At 41.9% G+C, this 18876-nt stretch overlaps 1 protein-coding gene across 1 annotated transcript in view; it reads right to left on the bottom strand.

The window, feature by feature from the left end:
• Window positions 1-373: 373 nt before the first annotated feature.
• LOC106604548 (phosphatidylinositol glycan anchor biosynthesis class G (EMM blood group)) overlaps window positions 374-18876 on the bottom strand; it is a 127027-nt gene continuing 108524 nt past the window's right edge. Inside the window, exons 11-14 of the mRNA XM_014199297.3 lie at window positions 15048-15182; window positions 14681-14855; window positions 11858-12018; window positions 374-3826 (exon numbers count right to left, since the gene is read on the bottom strand). Of these exons, the coding sequence (XP_014054772.3) occupies window positions 3604-3826; window positions 11858-12018; window positions 14681-14855; window positions 15048-15182 (694 nt within the window). The 3' untranslated portion in view covers window positions 374-3603. The remainder of the gene's footprint in view (window positions 3827-11857; window positions 12019-14680; window positions 14856-15047; window positions 15183-18876) is intronic.

An 18876-nucleotide genomic window follows, 5' to 3' on the forward strand; every position in this document is an offset into this window, starting at 1 on the left:
ACATTTAAAATATATTTACATATTTATAATAAATCAAATAAAAAAAACGGATTCAAATGTATTTGACTAATTATGCACATGAATGGAATATTGTTAATTTTGCTAACCTGACCAATTACGTGATGCTATGTCGTCCAGTGATAAAATGATGCGCCATAATGTAGAGGAAATTATCCTTGACAGTTCATCACTCCTCATTTAATTCCATTGTTAATGAGATCACAAGTACGTGTTGCCAGAGCTTCAGGATCAACTGTGCAAGTTGACAAAGTAAATGTTTATACTTTAATATATTAAAGTCTACATAATTTGTACTATATTATAGTTTTATAATTTAATCTTAAACCTCTTGAGGATGTTCTCTCAAACAGTGCAATTGACAAAAACATTTTTATTATTATTAACAGACAGAAGGGGAAAATGTTAGCACAAAACCTATTTGAAAAACTGTTGGGTGAGGGAGGAGGAGTAAGCACAGACTGCTGTTGTGGTCTTGGCCGTCTCAAAATGTTAGTAATTATCATCTAAAATAGTCCCCCATTTTTCTCAAACTAAAGAGATTCCACAATCAAGATGTATGACTGAATGGCAGATGTATCCACTACAGAATCAAGGCTGCATCTCTGTACATTTAGCCATGAATAAGACATACAGCAGCTTAGCCCTTCACAGTGGTCACAGCTAACGTAAGGAAAACATATTTGACCAAAAAATTAAGACAAAATAACGTAACACATACATAGCTATTAGATTAAGGTGAGTAAAACATACATAACAATCACATCTAATATCATATATTAAAAGTTGTGTGATATGCTGCAATCTGCAAATTCATATGCTTATTTACCAGACATGTTATTATTGGACATGGAGAGTCCTTTATAAGGATATGGTTCTCTGTTCAAGTTCTTCAAGTTAACCAATCAGATTGTGTCAAATTAACTAACCGCTTTATACATTGGAATTGCATTCAGTATTCACAGGGGCATTTTCCTAGGGGATATCTTCATGAAAGAAAACAACTTTAATTTAAGTAAGCAATTTATGAGTTAATTTTGTAATCTAATTTGATTAGCGTGTTAGGGCAAGGGCTCCCATTTGCCAATGATTAGGTTTCACAGGTCTGGCAGAAGTAGGAAGACATGAAATTGTGGATTGGAGCACATATACAATTTTTAGATTAGAAATCAAATGAGCAATACAGAAATAGAAGTGAAATATTGCTTCAAACAAAATGTATTTATAAAAAAGAACCGCTTTTAGATGGAAAATGTAACCCAAGAATTAACCTTTGTCCCCACACAGCAGGTGAATCAAAATGATCTTTAGATTAACGACATTCACCCAGTGAAACAATTGTTGCCTGTATACTAGTAATGATCCACTGTATTCACAAAGCATTCACTGCATGTCTATATATTCCCAGAGTAAAACATTTGACAAACATCCAGTTGAAGTCAGAAGTTTACATACACCTTAGCCAAATAGATTTAAACTCAGTTTTTAACAATTCCTGACATTTAATCCTAGTAGAAATTCCCTGTTTTAGGTCAGTTAGGATGAACCAGACTCGTAGAGGTCTATAACGAGTTTTAATGACTGTTTAAATACACTTAGGTTGGAGTCATTAAAATGTGTTTTTCAACCACTCCACAAATTTCTTGTTAACAAATTACAGTTTTAGCAAGTCGGTTAGGACATCTACTTTGTGCATGACAAGTCATTTTTCCAACAATTGTTTACAGACAGATTATTTCACTGTATCACAATTCCAGTGGGTCAGAAGTTTACATACACTACATGTATGGGGGGGTGGCAGCATCATGTTGTGGGGGTGCTTTGCTGCAGGAGGGACTGGTGCACTTCACAAAATAGATGGCATCATGAGGGAGGAAAATTATGTGGATATATTGAAGCAACATCTCAAGACATCAGTCAGGAAGTTAAAGCTTGGTCGCAAATGGACAATGACCCCAAGCATACTTCCAAAGTTGTGGCAAAATGGCTTAAGGACAACACAGTCAAGGTATTGGAGTGGCCATCACAAAGCCCTGACCTCAATCCCATAGAAAAGTTATGGGCAGAACTGAAAAAGCGTGTGCGAGCAAGGAGGCCTATAAACCTGACTCAGTTACACCAGCTCTGTCAGGAGGAACGGGCCTAAAATCACCCAACTTATTGTGGGAAGCTTGTGGAAGGCTACACAAAACGTTTGACCCAAGTTAAACAATTTAAAGGCAATGCTACCAAATACTAATTGAGTGTATGTAAACTTCTGACCCACTGGAAATGTGATGAAAGAAATAAAAGCTGAAATAAATCATTCTCTCTACTATTATTCTGACATTTCACATTCTTAAAATAAAGTGGTGATCCTAACTGACCTAAAACAGGGAATCTTTACTAGGATTAAATATCATAAATGTATTTGGCTAAGGTGTATGTAAACTTCCGACTTCAACTGTACACACACACACACACACACACACACACACATCTATATATCTATATAACTAAACGTATGCATATTACGTTAGGGTATGAAATAGTTGAATAAAGTTTAAATACCATTTTTTATTAAAATAAACAGCTTACGACCTGTGTATGCTATGGCAGAAAGTGGGAGGGAAGTATGGCTTGCTATCAGCTTGGAACACATCTACAGTATATATATAACCTATATAATTGATATAAGTGTATGGAGGACTATTAGAAATATAATGCAACTGGGATAGAGCACTAGAGCCGGTGGTCAATAGAAGAACTTACTACTCTACTGGGATAGAGCACTACAGAGCCGGGGGTCAATAGAAGAACTTACTACTCTACTAGGAAAGAGCACTACAGAGCCGGGGGTCAATAGAAGAACTTACTACTCTACTGGGATAGAGCACTACAGAGCCGGTGGTCAATAGAAGAACTTACTACTCTACTGGGAAAGAGCACTACAGAGCCGGGGGTCAATAGAAGAACTTACTACTCTACAGAAACAAAACAAACAATAACACAACAAAAGGAAGGAATACAAATCCAATTTCAAGAGATTGTGCTTTGACACATTCAAATGAAATTATTCATAGAATTTACCAGCCCTGCTCAATAAATACCTGAACAGACTTCAGTAGAACCCACCACCTTAAAATATCCAAATCTTACTAAAAAAGTTGTGCTTTAGTCCATACAAGAGACAAAGTTCCATCTGAGAAAGGATATTGCGTACCAAAAGGTGAATTTTAACATTTTTGTTTTAATTTAGCAGACAATCTTATCCAGAGTTACTTACAGGAGTAATTAGGGTTAAGTGCCTTGCTCAAGGGTACATCGACAGATTTTTCACCTAGTCTGCTCAGGGATTCAAACCAGCAACCTTTCGGTTACTGGTCCAACGCTCTTAACCACTAGGCTACCTGCCACCCAGGTGAATGCTGCAGTCCTAGAAGTCCAGTGCAGTGGACAGTACATTCACATCTTCTGTGTAGGAGTGGGGCATCCAGAAGTCAACTAGGACAGTATCAGGACCACCATTACCCATGAGTCTTTGCCCTTTGGCCCTTCTCCTTAATCCCTTCCTGAAAGTTGAGAGCCCTCTGAGCCGTGGGCTCCCTAGGGCCTGCTGGAGCTGCGGCTCTGCTCCATGGTGGTGAAGAAGAGGCAAATTGCAGCAGTGAGCAGTGTGTGCATGGACTCATACAGCAGCTTGGGTGAGAAGACGCTCCAGATGAAGAGGTGGTAGCGCAGGGCCGTGACCAACACCACGTAGGCCGCCGCCGGTACGGACCGCAAAAGGGCCAAGCAGTAGCATCCATGGCCGACCGCCACTGAGCTCCTGGAGAGAGGTGGAGAAAAGGGAAAGATGGAGATGAGATAGGGTGAAGAGATACAATGGGAGAGAAGAGAGAGATTGATTATCCTTCAATCAGAAGAATGGAAAAACAGATGTCAACAGCAGTCAAAACAACAAATGCCTACTGTACCTGACAAAACAAATGTCATTCGGCATTCACAGTTTGCATCTCATAGGTCACGTTTGAAAGCACAGATTTTCGAGTACACCACGTGTACATTCAACCTCCACATCTAAAGTATTTGATATAAAACAAATGCTATTGAACCGAGGCCTGGACTCAGACAAATCCTATTGCATCTCTCTTTGCCTTGAGGCACATGCTTTCAATCAGCCTTTCAACCTGAGAACTTGTATCTCATCTGTCTCAATGCTTACGGTTGCATTAGCCTGACATCGACTCCTTAGTACCTCTGAAAAGAGCCTGACCTCATTGTCTATTTAGATAGGGCTGATAGATGCCAGCACATGTAGAAAGTACAGGATATGACCTTTTACGGCAGCTTTTCAATTCAAATGAAAGGCAGAGATGGAGAACAAGATGCACACTCTTCAAAGGGTTTCCCAGTCTCTCATTCGAAACAATCGGAAATACAGAGAATTGTACAAGCTGTTTGCACGTTGTCCTTTTACACTCACTCTCTTTCACATTTGATCTCTTTCACACACAAGTACACATGTGCACAAACACGCATTCAATCACAGCATCTGAAAGCTCCTCTGTCTGAGTCATTACAATGCCATTGTCGGTCTGAACAGAGCCACAGTTCATCCCATATTCAGACTGGGATATTGCAGCCAGGTAATCTCAAAGCTCTGGGGGAGGAACTGCAGCCAGGTAATCTCAAAACTCTGGAGGAGGAACTGCAGCCAGGTAATCTCAAAACTCTGGAGGAGGAACTGCAGCCAGGTAATCTCAAAACTCTGGAGGAGGAACTGCAGCCAGGTAATCTCAAAACTCTGGAGGAGGAACTGCAGCCAGGTAATCTCAAAACTCTGGAGGAGGAACTGCAGCCAGGTAATCTCAAAACTCTGGAGGAGGAACTGCAGCCAGGTAATCTCAAAACTCTGGAGGAGGAACTGCAGCCAGGTAATCTCAAAACTCTGGAGGAGGAACTGCAGCCAGGTAATCTCAAAACTCTGGAGGAGGAACTGCAGCCAGGTAATCTCAAAGCTCTGGAGGAGGAACTGCAGCCAGGTAATCTCAAAGCTCTGGAGGAGGAACTGCAGCCAGGTAATCTCAAAACTCTGGAGGAGGAACTGCAGCCAGGTAATCTCAAAGCTCTGGAGGAGGAACTGCAGCCAGGTCATCTCAAAGCTCTGGAGGAGGAACTGCAGCCAGGTCATCTCAAAGCTCTGGAGGAGGAACTGCAGCCAGGTAATCTCAAAGCTCTGGAGGAGGAACTGCAGCCAGGTAATCTCAAAACTCTGGAGGAGGAACTGCAGCCAGGTAATCTCAAAGCTCTGGAGGAGGAACTGCAGCCAGGTAATCTCAAAGATCTGTGGGAGGATTTTCAAGCCTGGGAAATTTTCCCTCCCAAACAAATAAAGGCTCTCTGAGAGCTGCACTGAGGCAGTGGGTGGTAGTGTAATTTAGGGTAGGTGTTGAATCAAACACCTGTGGGTTTGTTTGTCTGCGTGTTCGCATAATCAGTGAGCATCCCCACACAAGCCCCCATGTAGGTGCCAACATAAATGACTGTACTCATCGCCACACACTGAATGTGTCCTTCTATATCTCTCTCACAAACAGCTATCAATGCACATAGCACACACATTTTGGGCCAGAAGAAAAGTATTGAAACAAAGGTCCGGACCTGAACTGTATGATGTTTTATTTACATTTACATTTTAGTCATTTAGCAGACGCTCTTATCCAGATTTTAATCGCAAATCTCTTTAGCTCACATACCATAAAGGTGTTTATATCAACTAACATTCACATTTGTAGCATTTACTCAGACAATGACAATGCTATATGAACAGCTAATCAATGGGGTTTAAAATCTAAACATGATCAAGCACTAAATACACTTTAAACTATGTCATCTGCATAGGTGTGGAAGTTGGCACAATATTCAAATATGATTTTGCTTAGTGGGAGCCATGTATAAGGAGAGAAGTGGACCAATAATAGATCCCTGTTGGACACTGGTAATAGCTGTATACATGATTAAGTAAAAGAAAAGTGGAACAAGAATAGATCCCTGTGGGACAACAGTAATGCCTGTAGACTAGATACCAGAATTTTGACTTTGAGACCGATACCCTTTTTAGTATCACAATACTCAATACCACGGCAAGAAAATAAGGCCAAAGTCACAGAATGGCACTTGAACCAGACTCAGCTACTGCACTGTTCAATCGTTGGGCATGTTTTAAGCTCAATATTTTACATCAACATCTCTCCCAAAGATGAGATGACATGGGTCACATTATGCCTAGCGAAAACCAAACACTGCATTCCATAGTAAGAACCTTATACCAACGGTCAAGCATGGTGGTGGTAGTGTGATGGTTTGGGGATGCTTTGCTGCCTCAGGACCTGGACGACTTGCCTTAATAAGGAACCATGAATTCCGTCTGTGAGCTGAAGCACAGCTGGGTTATGCAGCAAGACAATGATACCAAACACACAATCACGACTACATGAAAATGGCTAAAAAGCAAAAAATTTGACGTTTTAGACTGGCCGAGTGAAAGTCCAGACCTAATCTCAATTGAGATGTTGTGGTAGGACTTGAAACTAGCAATTGATGCTTGAAAACCCACAAATGTTCCTAAGTTAAAGTTGTTCCGCATGGAAGAGTGGGCCAAAATTCCTCCACAGCGACGTGAGAGTGATCAACAACTACAGGAAGCGTTTGTTTGGAGTCATTGCACCTAAAGGTGGTACAACCAGTTAATAAGTAAAAGGGGGCAATTACTTTTTCACACATGGGCATTGGGTGTTGCATAACTGTTGCATAATAAATATGTAATTGTTGTGTTATTTTGTTCAGTCATGTTCCCTTTATCTAATATTAGGTTTTGGTTGAAGATCTGTTAACATTCAGTATAAAAAATATGCAAAAGTTGAGAAAATTTGAAAGAAGGCAAATACTTTCTCACAGCACTGTATGTGTGGGTTACAGAGATGAGGTAGTCATTCAAAAATCATGTTAAACATTATTATTGCACACAGAGTGAGTCCATGCAACTTATTATGTGACTAGTTAAGCACACTCATTTCAGCTTTTCATTTTTTATTAATTAGTAACAATTTCTAAACACAGTCCAATTTGACATTATTGGGTATTATGTGTAGGCCATTGACAAAATCTAAATTTAATCAATTTAAATTCTGGCAAATTCAGGCTGCAACACAACAAAATGTGGAAAAAGTCAAGGGGTGTGAATATTTTCAGAAGGCACTACTTTCTGTTACTCCTACACCAGAGGCGTATGACGCAAGTTACTGTATTAGGTGTAGTGTACTCTTCAGAGACTAGACCCTCAAGGCATGTGTTGCTGCTCTGCTCACGCTGCCTATGTGGCAGGTAGCATTGACTGCATCGGGAGTGTGTGTGCTCAGCTGTGGCTTCGGTCTGCCAAGACACGCACAGCTGGTGTAGCAAACCACAACAATGTAATTATTACAATGATGTTGTGATGCAGAACAGGCCACATTACTCACACATGGGGCCTGATTCAACAGATATGTAATTAATCAAGGGATCGAGATTCATCCAACTCATTTTATGCCTAATATCTACGTTTTAACGGAATGCACAGGTGTCATAAAGAAAACTGCAGATGATTACATAAAAGGTCTACATAACCAGAATAAAGACATTTGTCTTGTCTTTGTTGTGGTGATCACATCTCTCAGCTCTACACATCCCCGTTCCTTTGCAGCAGGAGAGACCTGCCCGGCATCTGGCGTATTAGGTGTCTGTTCATGTCCTGTCCTAGGCAAAGGTCTCTAGCTCCCTGATGAGGTAGTAATTGAAGGGCATTCCCCTCTTTGGAAATGAGTTCAGGCATTAGTCAAGCACCTTCACGTCTGTACCACACCCGCCCACTCTCCCTTTACTTCCTGTCCTCTTCTTGGGCTGGCTTTAGTATTGATCATGACCCAGGGAGCAGGACTAAAAAGGGATGACTGACTGTAAAGGAGTGTGAGATACCGGATGTGCGTCAAGGGATACCACCTATAGAACTCTGGAGCTTTTGAGATTTGTCCCCTTTTGACACTCAAAAACACATCCCTGGCAATGCGTTTGCACCACATGTATTTTCCCATTTCTGGGTGCAGTCTGCACAGATTTGACCAGGACATATGTTTGAACAGCACTAGCAAATGTTGGGAAAGGGGGTTATTGAATTCTCTTTGTTTGCTTGGACTACTTTGGAGCACTTTTATCCTGGTGAAAACATGGCCCTAGACAGATCCTATTCAACAGCAATGAAAACTTTAGTTTTATCTTGCCCTATGGTTTTAGGGTTTCCCGACAAGGGAGGTATTGATCAAAACCCATTTCCAGTATTTGGTTCTGTAGTGTGGATGCTGATGGGGCATAGTGCATTATAAATGAGCTGCATTGTGTCAGACTACTTAAGAGGTTCATTTATCACGCAGACCTCTCAAACTGCACTTTGTGAGTGGGGCCATTCTGGTGGAAAACTGCAGAGCTGGATGGTGGATGTGGACATGAATAATGAGAATTTACAAATCTCGGTCTGCTCGTATTATGTATGAGATACTCAGAGGGGATGGATTGTGTGACGCACGTTTCCCCAGATTAATCAATTGGTTTATGACAGTGTTACAAATATGGGACTTTACTTGAACTGGCTTCCTGCAAGAGCATATGTAAGGGATAAACAACGACGGGCTGACGTAGGGGGTTTGATGAGATCCCCGAGGCTGAACTTCACAGTTAACAAACCAACAAACTACCTGTCATTAATATTATTGATTAAAATAAAGAAGAGGGTCGTCAACTGAGAAGCTGACCAGTCTCAACTTGGCCACAGTTACGGTCTGACACACACAACATCATTGTAGAACAAAAATTGTCGACATATCAATGGCTCTTGTTAGCGGGGCACAACTGACTGTCCTTGACTTGACACCAGCACCACGGGTGGTCCTAAAAGCCACCCAGATATGCAAATGGTGCCATTTCGTGACATAGCGGAACGCGACTCGGTGACATAGAAGCAGACTCCCAAGGGGCGAGACAGGGAGTAATGGGATTTGGAATGTTCTCCTGCATCCACACTATGATGCTACGTCAAAGAGGGGATGATGTGACAGACAATTCTACCCATTTCTCTGCTTTAATTAATGTGTGTAAATGCATGTGTGTGTATGTATGTACAGTACCAGTCAAACGTTTGGACACACCTACTCATTCAAGGGTTTTTCTTGATTTCGACTATTTTCTACATTGTAGAATAATAGTGAAGTCTTCAAAACTATGAAATAACACATATGGAATTATGTAGTAACCAAAAAAGTGTCAAACCAAACAAAATATATTTTCGATTTTTCAAAGCAGCCACCCTTAGTCTTGATGACAGCTTTGCACTCTTGGCATTCTCTCAACCAGCTTCATGAGGTAATCACCTGGAATGCATTTCAAATAACAGGTGTTCCTTGTTAAAAGTTAATTTGTGGAATTTCTTTCCTTAATGCGTTTGAGCTGATCAGTTGTGTTGTGACAAGGTAGGGGTAGTATACAGAAGATAGCACTATTTGGTAAAAGACCAAGTCCATATTATCGCAAGAACAGCTCAAATAAGCAAAGACAAATGACAATGCATCATTACTTCAAGACATGGTTAGTCACGAGCAATGGACATTAGTCCGGTGGAAATCTGTCCTTTGGTCTGATTTGGGATTTTTGGTTCTAACCGCTGTGTCTTTGTGACACGCAGAGTAGGCGAACAGATGATCTCAGCGTGTGTGGTTCCCACCGTGAAGCATGGAGCAGGCGGTGTGATGTTGTTGGGGTGCTTTGCTGGTGACACTGTCAGTGATTTATTTAGAATTCAAGGCACACTTAACCAGCATGGCTACCACAGCATTCTGCAGCAATACTCCATCCCATCGGTTTTGCGATTAGAGGGACAATCATTTGTTTTTCAACAGGATAATGACCCAAAACACACATCCAGGCTGTGTAAAGGCTATTTGACCAAGGAGAGTGATGGATCAGATGATCTGGCCTCCACAATCACCTGACCTAAACCCAATTGAGATGGTTTGTGATGAGTTGGACTGCAGAGTGAAGGAAAAGCTGCCAACAAGTGTTCAGCATATATGGGAAGTCCTTCAAGGCTGTTGGAAAAGCATTCCTCATGAAGCTGGTTGAGAGAATACCAAGAGTGTGCAAAATTGTCATCAAGGCAAAGGGTGGCTATATTTTTAATTTGTTTAACACTTTTTTTGGTTACTACATGATCCCATATGTTTTATTTTATAGTTTTGATGTCTTCACTATTATTCTACAATGTAGAAAAATTAAGAAAAACCCTTGAATGACTAAGTGTGTCCAAACTTTTGACTGGTACTATATGAGTGTAAGTATATGCGTGTTCACAATTCCCTTTTTCCCTCTCCAAGAGCAGGACTTCAAAGTGGTCGTTTTCATCAATTATTGAAAAGCTGGCGTGCATTTGGAGAAGGGGTCCCCCATGTTGGACTAGGCTTTACGATCTGCTTCGGCTGCATTTCGGAGCTAGTTATCACTCAACCTAATTGGAAATAGATGCCAGTAACAAAGAAGCTTAGAGGCCCCTTTAAAGAAGAAAACCACCACCCACCCACAAACATCTTTTTGATATTATCCACATCCTCCATCCCTTCTTTTTTCCATTCCATAACTGTTAGCTTATAGCGCTGTGATTCATACTGTAATGTACATTCAAGACACGGGGTAGCAACACTTATCTCATGTATTAATAATCACGTTCTTTTATCTTATGCTCTTTGAATTGTGCTCTAGGTGGCTAACTTGTTGCCGGAATCAAATGAATTAATGAGACAATCAATTAGGGGTGCAAGCGTTAAAACGATGTACAAAGTGTTCCCGGATCAAGGCGATCTCTTGCATCTTTGATGATCACTTTTGCGTTTCCAAATAACATCCAGGGGTAGCCTGCTGCGCTGCTGTTTGAATCCAAAATAAATTGGCATGTGGCCAAGGCGTTGTCATCGCATTATGATCCTGTCCCAATAATTACACACTGCAGTCTCATGCTAGACGGGAAGAATATACTGTCCTCTGTTGGGTTACTGTCCTCTTTTGTCTTTATGTATTATGGTACGGTAGTGCTCAATTCAGTTTCCATTCCAGTTTCGCAAATCAGTTGAAATTCCATTCATGAACAATTGAATAACTGGAACGTTTCACCAGCCTCTTGTTTTAGTCCGAATCAATGTTGTGAGTACATGGACTCCTTCCCTGCACAATTTAGGAAACATTTAATTCAACCTTTCTTTAACTAGGCAAGTTAGTTAAGATCAATTTCTTATTTTCAATGACGGCCTAGGAACAGTGGGTTAACTGCCTTGTTCAGGGGCAGAACGACAGATTTGTACCTTGTCAGCTCGGGGATTCGATTTAGCAACCTTTCGGTTACTGGCCCAATGCTCTAACCACTAGGTTACCTGTGAGTACATGGACATCCTCCCTGCACTAAATCCTCATGTTGTGAGTACATGGACGTTCTCCCTGCACTAAATCATCATGTTGTGAGTACATGGATGTCCTCCCTGCACTAAATCATCATGTTGTGAGTACATGGATGTCCTCCCTGCACTAAATCATCTGTTTCAAGGCTTTCAATCTACCAAATCTTCTACTTCATCATTGGTCTGCTACAGTAAGACAAACAAGCTCACAAGATAAACCCATGGTTAGCTGGTACCTGGGCTGTGTATGTTCGAATGAATTAACTTATGAATGTATCATCACTAATGACACTTACTGGTGTGAGGGGGCTGAGTGTACAGTAACTGACCTCTTCTCTGAGCTGAGGTAGCAAACCAGGTGGGCAGCCCAGAGCAGGGGCCCGGCATACGTGCTGAGGGCGGTGAGGAAGAAAGCCGGGGCCTCTACGTAGCTCTCCAGTCCCACAAAGCCCACCGAGATGTCAACCGTGGCAATGCTGTTGGAGTTCCCCTACAGACAAACAGCCAGCCAAACAGAAGATGTCAGTTTTATTAAGCTTCATTTTCACACCTAACCTTAGCTTACTTAGCTAACGTAGTAGCTAAATAACGTGGCTTACTTAGCTAAAGTAGCTAACATACAGTAGCTAGTGTAGCTAATGTGACTATTTAAGTTAACAAAATGTAGCTAAGCTGGGTAAAGCAGCTAACTAAGTTAGCTAACTTCACTAACTACGTCTGACTTAACCTTGGGTAAAATTAATATATGAAGATTACGGAATACACTCAATGTTAACTTTGGAAAGGTACTATTAAAACGTGTCAGTCCCCAGCATGCTCCTCCACTTCACAGGTAGCTATTCAGAGCTGTCTGTCACCTCACTGGCCTTGTAAGGGCTGCAGTGGTGGTGTAAAAACTCCCCTCCATCTCGTCTCTCCTCCCCACTGTTTTTGGCCCCGTCTCTCATTCCCCTTTCCATTTCCTGACGAGGGCTCAGGTGTGATGGAAGAGCTTTCGCGATTGCCGCGGGAGCTGAATTAATTCACCGGCTGATGAGGGCCACTAGCTCCCCTCTCTCTTGCCTGGAGGGGTGGATGGATGGAGTGAGTGCGTGCGTGCGTGCTCGTGCGTGTGAAAGGACCCATTCTGTCAAAGAGCTTGACTAAGCCACCCTCCAACGGACAAACTCAACACCATATTTTAGTGGATCAATTAACCCATTGAATCATGTATGTTCCACAGGGCCGATCATGGAGTGGCTACAAGAGGAGTTTTAGGACATTGGACTGCTCAGCTTGGCCTACAGTAGGGCTGGTTTACAGCTTTGTTGAGACTAACCATTACCCAGGGTCAATAATTTCACGCATGGGCACCTAGAGTGGTAATTAAGTGACAAAAACAAGGGGTTGGGGGAATTCAGGGACGCCAGAAAATGTTTTATTTGCTGAACACTGGGGCTGTGTGTGTGTGTGTGTGTGTGTGTGTGTGTGGTCTCGGGATGTTAGGTACTGTGACAGCAAAATATAATTGTACACTTGATTATGTTCACTGAAACAGAAAGACATGAGGAACTCTAGAAGACAGTGACCTCTTCTATGCATGAAAAAGTGACCTACCAACACAGACATACAGTTGAAGTCAGAAGTTTACATACACTTAGGTCGGAGTCATTAAAAGTCGTTTTTCAACCACTCCACAAATTTCTTGTTAACAAACTATAGTTTTGGCAAGTCGGTTAGGACATCTACTTTGTGCATGACAAGTAACTTTTCCAACAATTGTTTACAGACAGATTATGTCACTTAAAATTCACTGTATCACAATTACAGTGGTTCAGACGTTGATCTCAACAAGACTGGTTCATTCTTGGGAGCAATTTCCAAACGCCTGAAGGTACCACGTTCATCTGTACAAACAATAGCATGCAAGTATAAACACCATGGGACCACGCAGCCATCATACCGCTCAGGAAGGAGACGCGTTCTGTGTCCTAGAGATTAACGTACTTTGGTACGAATAGTGCAAATCAATCCCAGAACAACAGCAAAGGACCATGTGAAAATGCTGGAGGAAACGGGTACAAAAGTATCTATATCCACAGTAAAACAAGTCCTATATCGACATAACCTGAAAGGTCTCTCAGCAAGGAAGAAGCCACTGCTATAAAACCGCCATAAAAAAGCCAGACTACGGTTTGCAACTGCACAAAGATCGTACTTTCTGGAGAAATATCCTCTGGTCTGATGAAACAAAAATAGAACTGTTTGGCCATAACGACCATCGTTATGTTTGGAGGAAAAAGGGGGATGCTTGCAAGCCGAAGAACACCATCCCAACCGTGAAGCACGGGGGTGGCTTGCTGCAGGAGGGACTGGTGCACTTCACAAAATAGATGGCATCATGGGTGCACTTCACAAAATAGATGGCATCATGACGAAGGGAAATTATGTGGATATATTAAAGCAACATCTCAAGACATCAGTCAGGAAGTTAAAGCTTGGTCGCAAATGGGTCTTCCAAATGGACAATGACCCCAAGCATACTTCCAAAGTTGTGGCAAATTGCCTTAAGGACAACAAAGTCAAGGTATTGAAGTGGCCATCACAAAGCCCTGACCTCAATCCTATAGAAAATGTGTGGGCAGAACTGAAAAATCGTGTGCGAGCAATGAGGCCTACAAACCTGACTCAGTTACACCAGCTCTGTCAGGAGGAACGGGCCAAAATTCACCCAACTTATTGTGGGAAGCTTGTGGAAGGCTATCCGAAACGTTTGACCCAAGTTAAACAATTTAAAGGCAATGCTACCAAATACTAATTGAGTAAGCTACTGACCCACAGGGAATGTGATGAAAGAAATAAAAGTTGAAATAAATCATTCTCTACTATTATTCTGACATTTCACTTTAAAATAAAGTAGTGATCCTAACTGACCTAAGACAGGGAATTTTTACTAGGATTAAATGTCAGGAATTGTGAAAAACAGAGTTTAAATGTATTTGGCTAAGGTGTATGTAAACTTCCATCTTCAACTGTACGTCTTTCGCATCTTCATTTAGAAAAGTACTTAATCTGCTGTGTCTGCTTTGCACTCAAAATAAGAGATTTTTTTCCCTCATGCTTTTAAATATTTTGGGGGGAGTGCAGATCCCCCTCATCTAACGGTCCCTTACCTGGAAGTAGAAGAAGGCCTGTCCAAACCAGTAGTGCATGATGGTGGTCTGGGCAGCGTCGTAGTGGAGCTTCTTCCAGATGAACTGGGCCATCAAAGTCTGGACCAGCAAGCAGCAGCACAGCACCGGCAGGTTGTGGGCTCGGAACAACAGGGCCACCAACAGAACCACACCACTATAAAAAGATTACTGTTTTGTCCAATAACTATGCTTAATGAGTAAATAAGACAAATAAGTGGTTCTAAGCTGACTTGCATGGTTCAATAAATTTTGAATAAAACAATGTACACAGGATTCAAACTTGCCACCTACCGATTGCTAGCCCGCCTCTCTATTCTCTAAGCTATTTGCCATGTAGGCTACCTACCTGTAGATTTCCCATAAGCCCCTGCTCTTCAGCCGGGCATCGGCTGTGATGACCTGGGACCGCAACAGGTCCTTGGAGCCCGTGAAGAGGATGCCCAGGACGAAGACATACACAAAGCGTGCCTCCACGGTCCCCCTGAGGAGAAAAGAGATGAAGTGGTTAGCCTGTTTAAAACTTTGTTCAAGGAACTCAAGTGTCCAAGGGCTGGCCACTCCATCTGAATGCCCAATAACCTGTTTCTAGCCCCAGGTCCAGTTCAGATTTGAATTAGTTTGACTTTATTGTCTTTCTTTGTTGATGTAACATGTTTTGTCAGTTATTTTTCTGCTGTGCTGCAGTTTCCATAAAACTTTAAAAGAAATACAGAAACACCTTCAACCTGCCTCTGCAGTTGCCCTTACAAACAGCCTCAACACTTTTCATTACAAAACAGCCCCATCTCAGGAAAGAAGGCAGCCATTTCGTGCCTCACTAGACATCAGTTATCTCCATGGAGAGACGTGAGAAGTTCATCTGTTTATTTATTTATGAGCGTTTTACTCTCTCATGGGCCCAGAGGAAAAGAACACGGATAGATAAGGTCAAGTCTCCATTTGACAGCATTAAGGGGAGGTGAGTAGAGCTAAGTATACTCTGCTCAAACCTGGAGACAAACCTGCAGAATGAGGCCCAGTAGTGGGAAAAGATATGTTGATTTACTAACCCAAAACAATGTGTTGAGATCTTAAAGTGAGCTTGCACACTTCAGATTTTCTCCAAGCTAATGGATACATTTTCAACACCTCAACCTTTCTTGTTTAAAGCAATTATTGTGAGGAGATGACTGATTCATAGTTCATGTGAGTGCTGATGGTATATTTTTTTATTGTTATAGTTGAGATGTTTTTGGTCTATCTTGCTAGGCATAGCCTATTTTCATACAGTACGTATCTACCTTGTATCCATTAAGTTCAAAAAGTCCAGACCTTCATCGGACTGTAGTGTACAATTCCATACTTTTTAAAGTCTTGAAAATGGCTATTTGCCCGGAGCTTTTTCACACTAAGACCTGAGCAAGCACCCTGTACACAAGATACAAGACATCTGGATTCTAGATAGGTTGGGGAGTTGAAGGGCAAGCCAGTCTAGAAACTGATATGATGGCGGTAAGTACATAGACAGTCATCACACAGAGCCCCTCTTATTATGACAGAGAGAACTACACTGCTATCATTTCACACTTCAGAAATTCAGACAAACACCACTAACCTGGTAAAGAAAAAGACTAAGTAAAGAAAGATCAATACAAAGTCAGCTCCCAAGCCTTTTGAGTCTAATTAACGTGGATACACATACATACGTGTATTAGACATAGCAGAAGACACAAGGACATGTGCTTTGACTAAAACCCATACAGGTGAATGATCCTGATTCCTGTGCCTGTTCTTATGGAACGCACAACATTTTCTATGTCTTCGCTCATTGGGAAAAGGTACGACAACAGGAGACGACACGTAGCCTCCTGGCACGTAACCATGGAGACAGGGTTGTGTGAACAGAAGTCAGGAGTTTTTAGTGTGAGAAGCCTTAGGAGAGACAGAGTGCAGACAGTCAGTCTGCCAAACAGCAAACAGACCGCCCACCCCCCACACCTTAGTACAATATCAGCCTCTCTTGTGTGTGTGTGTGTGTGTGTGTGTGTGTGTGTGTGTGTGTGTGTGTGTGTGTGTGTGTGTGTGTGTGTGTGTGTGTGTGTGTGTGTGTGTGTGTGTGTGTGTGCTAAGAGAGAGAGAGATAGAGAGAAGCATGGATAAGAATATGAAAATGAGCACTGACAAACTACCAGCTAGTGAATAAACATGAACCTAAACAAACTAAAAATACCATGGATTTTGGTGCTGCAGCAGTTGTTACTGCTAGCTACTGTACCTAGGGAAGGAGAGGCAGAGGAGAATGAGGTTACAGCTCATTATCAATAAAGCCATGCTTAACTAGCGGGCAAAACATGTTGAAATGACAAGAGCAAAACTGCTTTTATGATGTAATTTAAACCTGTTTTGCCCACTGGGAAAGCCGTCGCCAGGTAAACCTCACTTCCTAAATAAACAAAGTGTCAATAAAAGTAAAACACTCAACCCCCATTAATTTAGAGAAATTCAACAAGGAAATAGAAAGAAGAAACCGTCAATCTTCCAGACACTAATCAGCCTTACAAACAGGGCCGCCTTCTCGTCAAATATGACTAGACTGACAGCGTGTCTCCCAAAGGGACCAAACATCCTTGAGTTTTAAGGAGCCTGGAGTGATAGGAGTGGAATAAGGGTCTGGTTCACTAGGAGAGGGAGTCAAGCAGGTGTTGCCAATGTATTATTAATTCACCGTTTTTTTTATTGCAACCCTCGTCGATCAGATGAATGGCAAGCAGTTCCTTCTAACCCTGGAGTTGTGCTAGCTATAGCTCTCGTGTTTATATTATTCACATTTTTTATCCACACACAATTAGATGTGGAGAGAATCCTTTGTTTTTATACTAAGCATGACTGGAAATACTCTTCTTTTGGATTTATGCTAAGCATGGCTGGAAATCCCAGTCTTGTCGGATTTATGCTAAGCATGGCTGGAAATCCTAGTCTTGTCGGATTTATGCTAAGCATGGCTGGAAATCCCAGTCTTGTCAGATTTATGCTAAGCATGACTGGAAATCCCAGTCGTGTCAGATTTATGCTAAGCATGACTGGAAATCCCAGTCGTGTCAGATTTATGCTAAGCATGACTGGAAATCCCAGTCGTGTCGGATTTATGCTAAGCATGGCTGTGGGACTGACTTGTTAACTGTGAGGATACGGAGGAATCAAAGAGCGCGTGGTTCGACAGGTTGCTGGTTCGAATCCACAAGCCTACTGGTTTAAAAAAAATCTGGCGATGTGAACTTGAGCAAGGCACTTAACCCTACTTGCTCCTGTAAATCACTATGGATAAGGGTCTGCTAAATGACTCAAATGTAAATGTGTGTTGGGATTTTCCACAGGCGTCTGTGTGAGGGCTTGAGTTAGATGATATTGCTCAGAGCAACACAATCAGCAAATGAAATGAGCTGGAAATATGACAAACAAATGCCATGCTGAGGCCAGTGTGTGTTATTTGGTATGAGTGGCACAGATGGGTAGAGAACGAGAAAATGCCGACATGATGCCAGCCCCCTCGCTCTCTCTCTGCAGTGAGGAGGCACATGCTCTCAGGGGAAACCACACACAGAAATGAAATCCTGGTATTTAGATGCTGGCAGAACAACCATGCTAATAATACACTTGAATAAACTGACTAAGTCCATACCAAAAAACAAGAGGAAGATTCTGAAGGTTTCTGGAGACCATGGACTGCAGTCTGTCTGTCTGCCTGCCTGTATAACTGGTTATTAAACAAGGTGTGTATCCTCACTAGCTTGACTGATGACAATATCCCACGTGATGACAATATCAGTCATCAAAATGCCATAACTGTCATCTTGGAGAGCAGAGCACAATGGAGCAGTCAAGATCAGTCAACTCTGTGTTGTTGTATGTGTCGAACTGCTTTGCTTTATCTTGGCCAGGTCGCAGTTGCAAATGAGAACTTGTTCTCAACTGGCCTACCTGGTTAAATAAAGGTGAAATAAAAAATAAAAAAAATAATTTAAAAAAAGAGAGGAGGACGTGTCTCAAAACCCAGAGACACCTGCCAAGAGATCTAGCATTAATGTCACTGACAGATTGCAAAGCTTATTGGGTAATGATCATTTTGTGTCACTTTTTGGGAGAACAGTTTAACTAGACACCTGCGTTCATTATTTGCTCATGAGTAGCATGCGGTA

The sequence above is a fragment of the Salmo salar genome, chromosome 05 (assembly GCF_965601325.2).
Source record: "Salmo salar chromosome 05, fSalSal1, whole genome shotgun sequence".
Taxonomy (NCBI): Eukaryota; Metazoa; Chordata; class Actinopteri; order Salmoniformes; family Salmonidae; genus Salmo; species Salmo salar.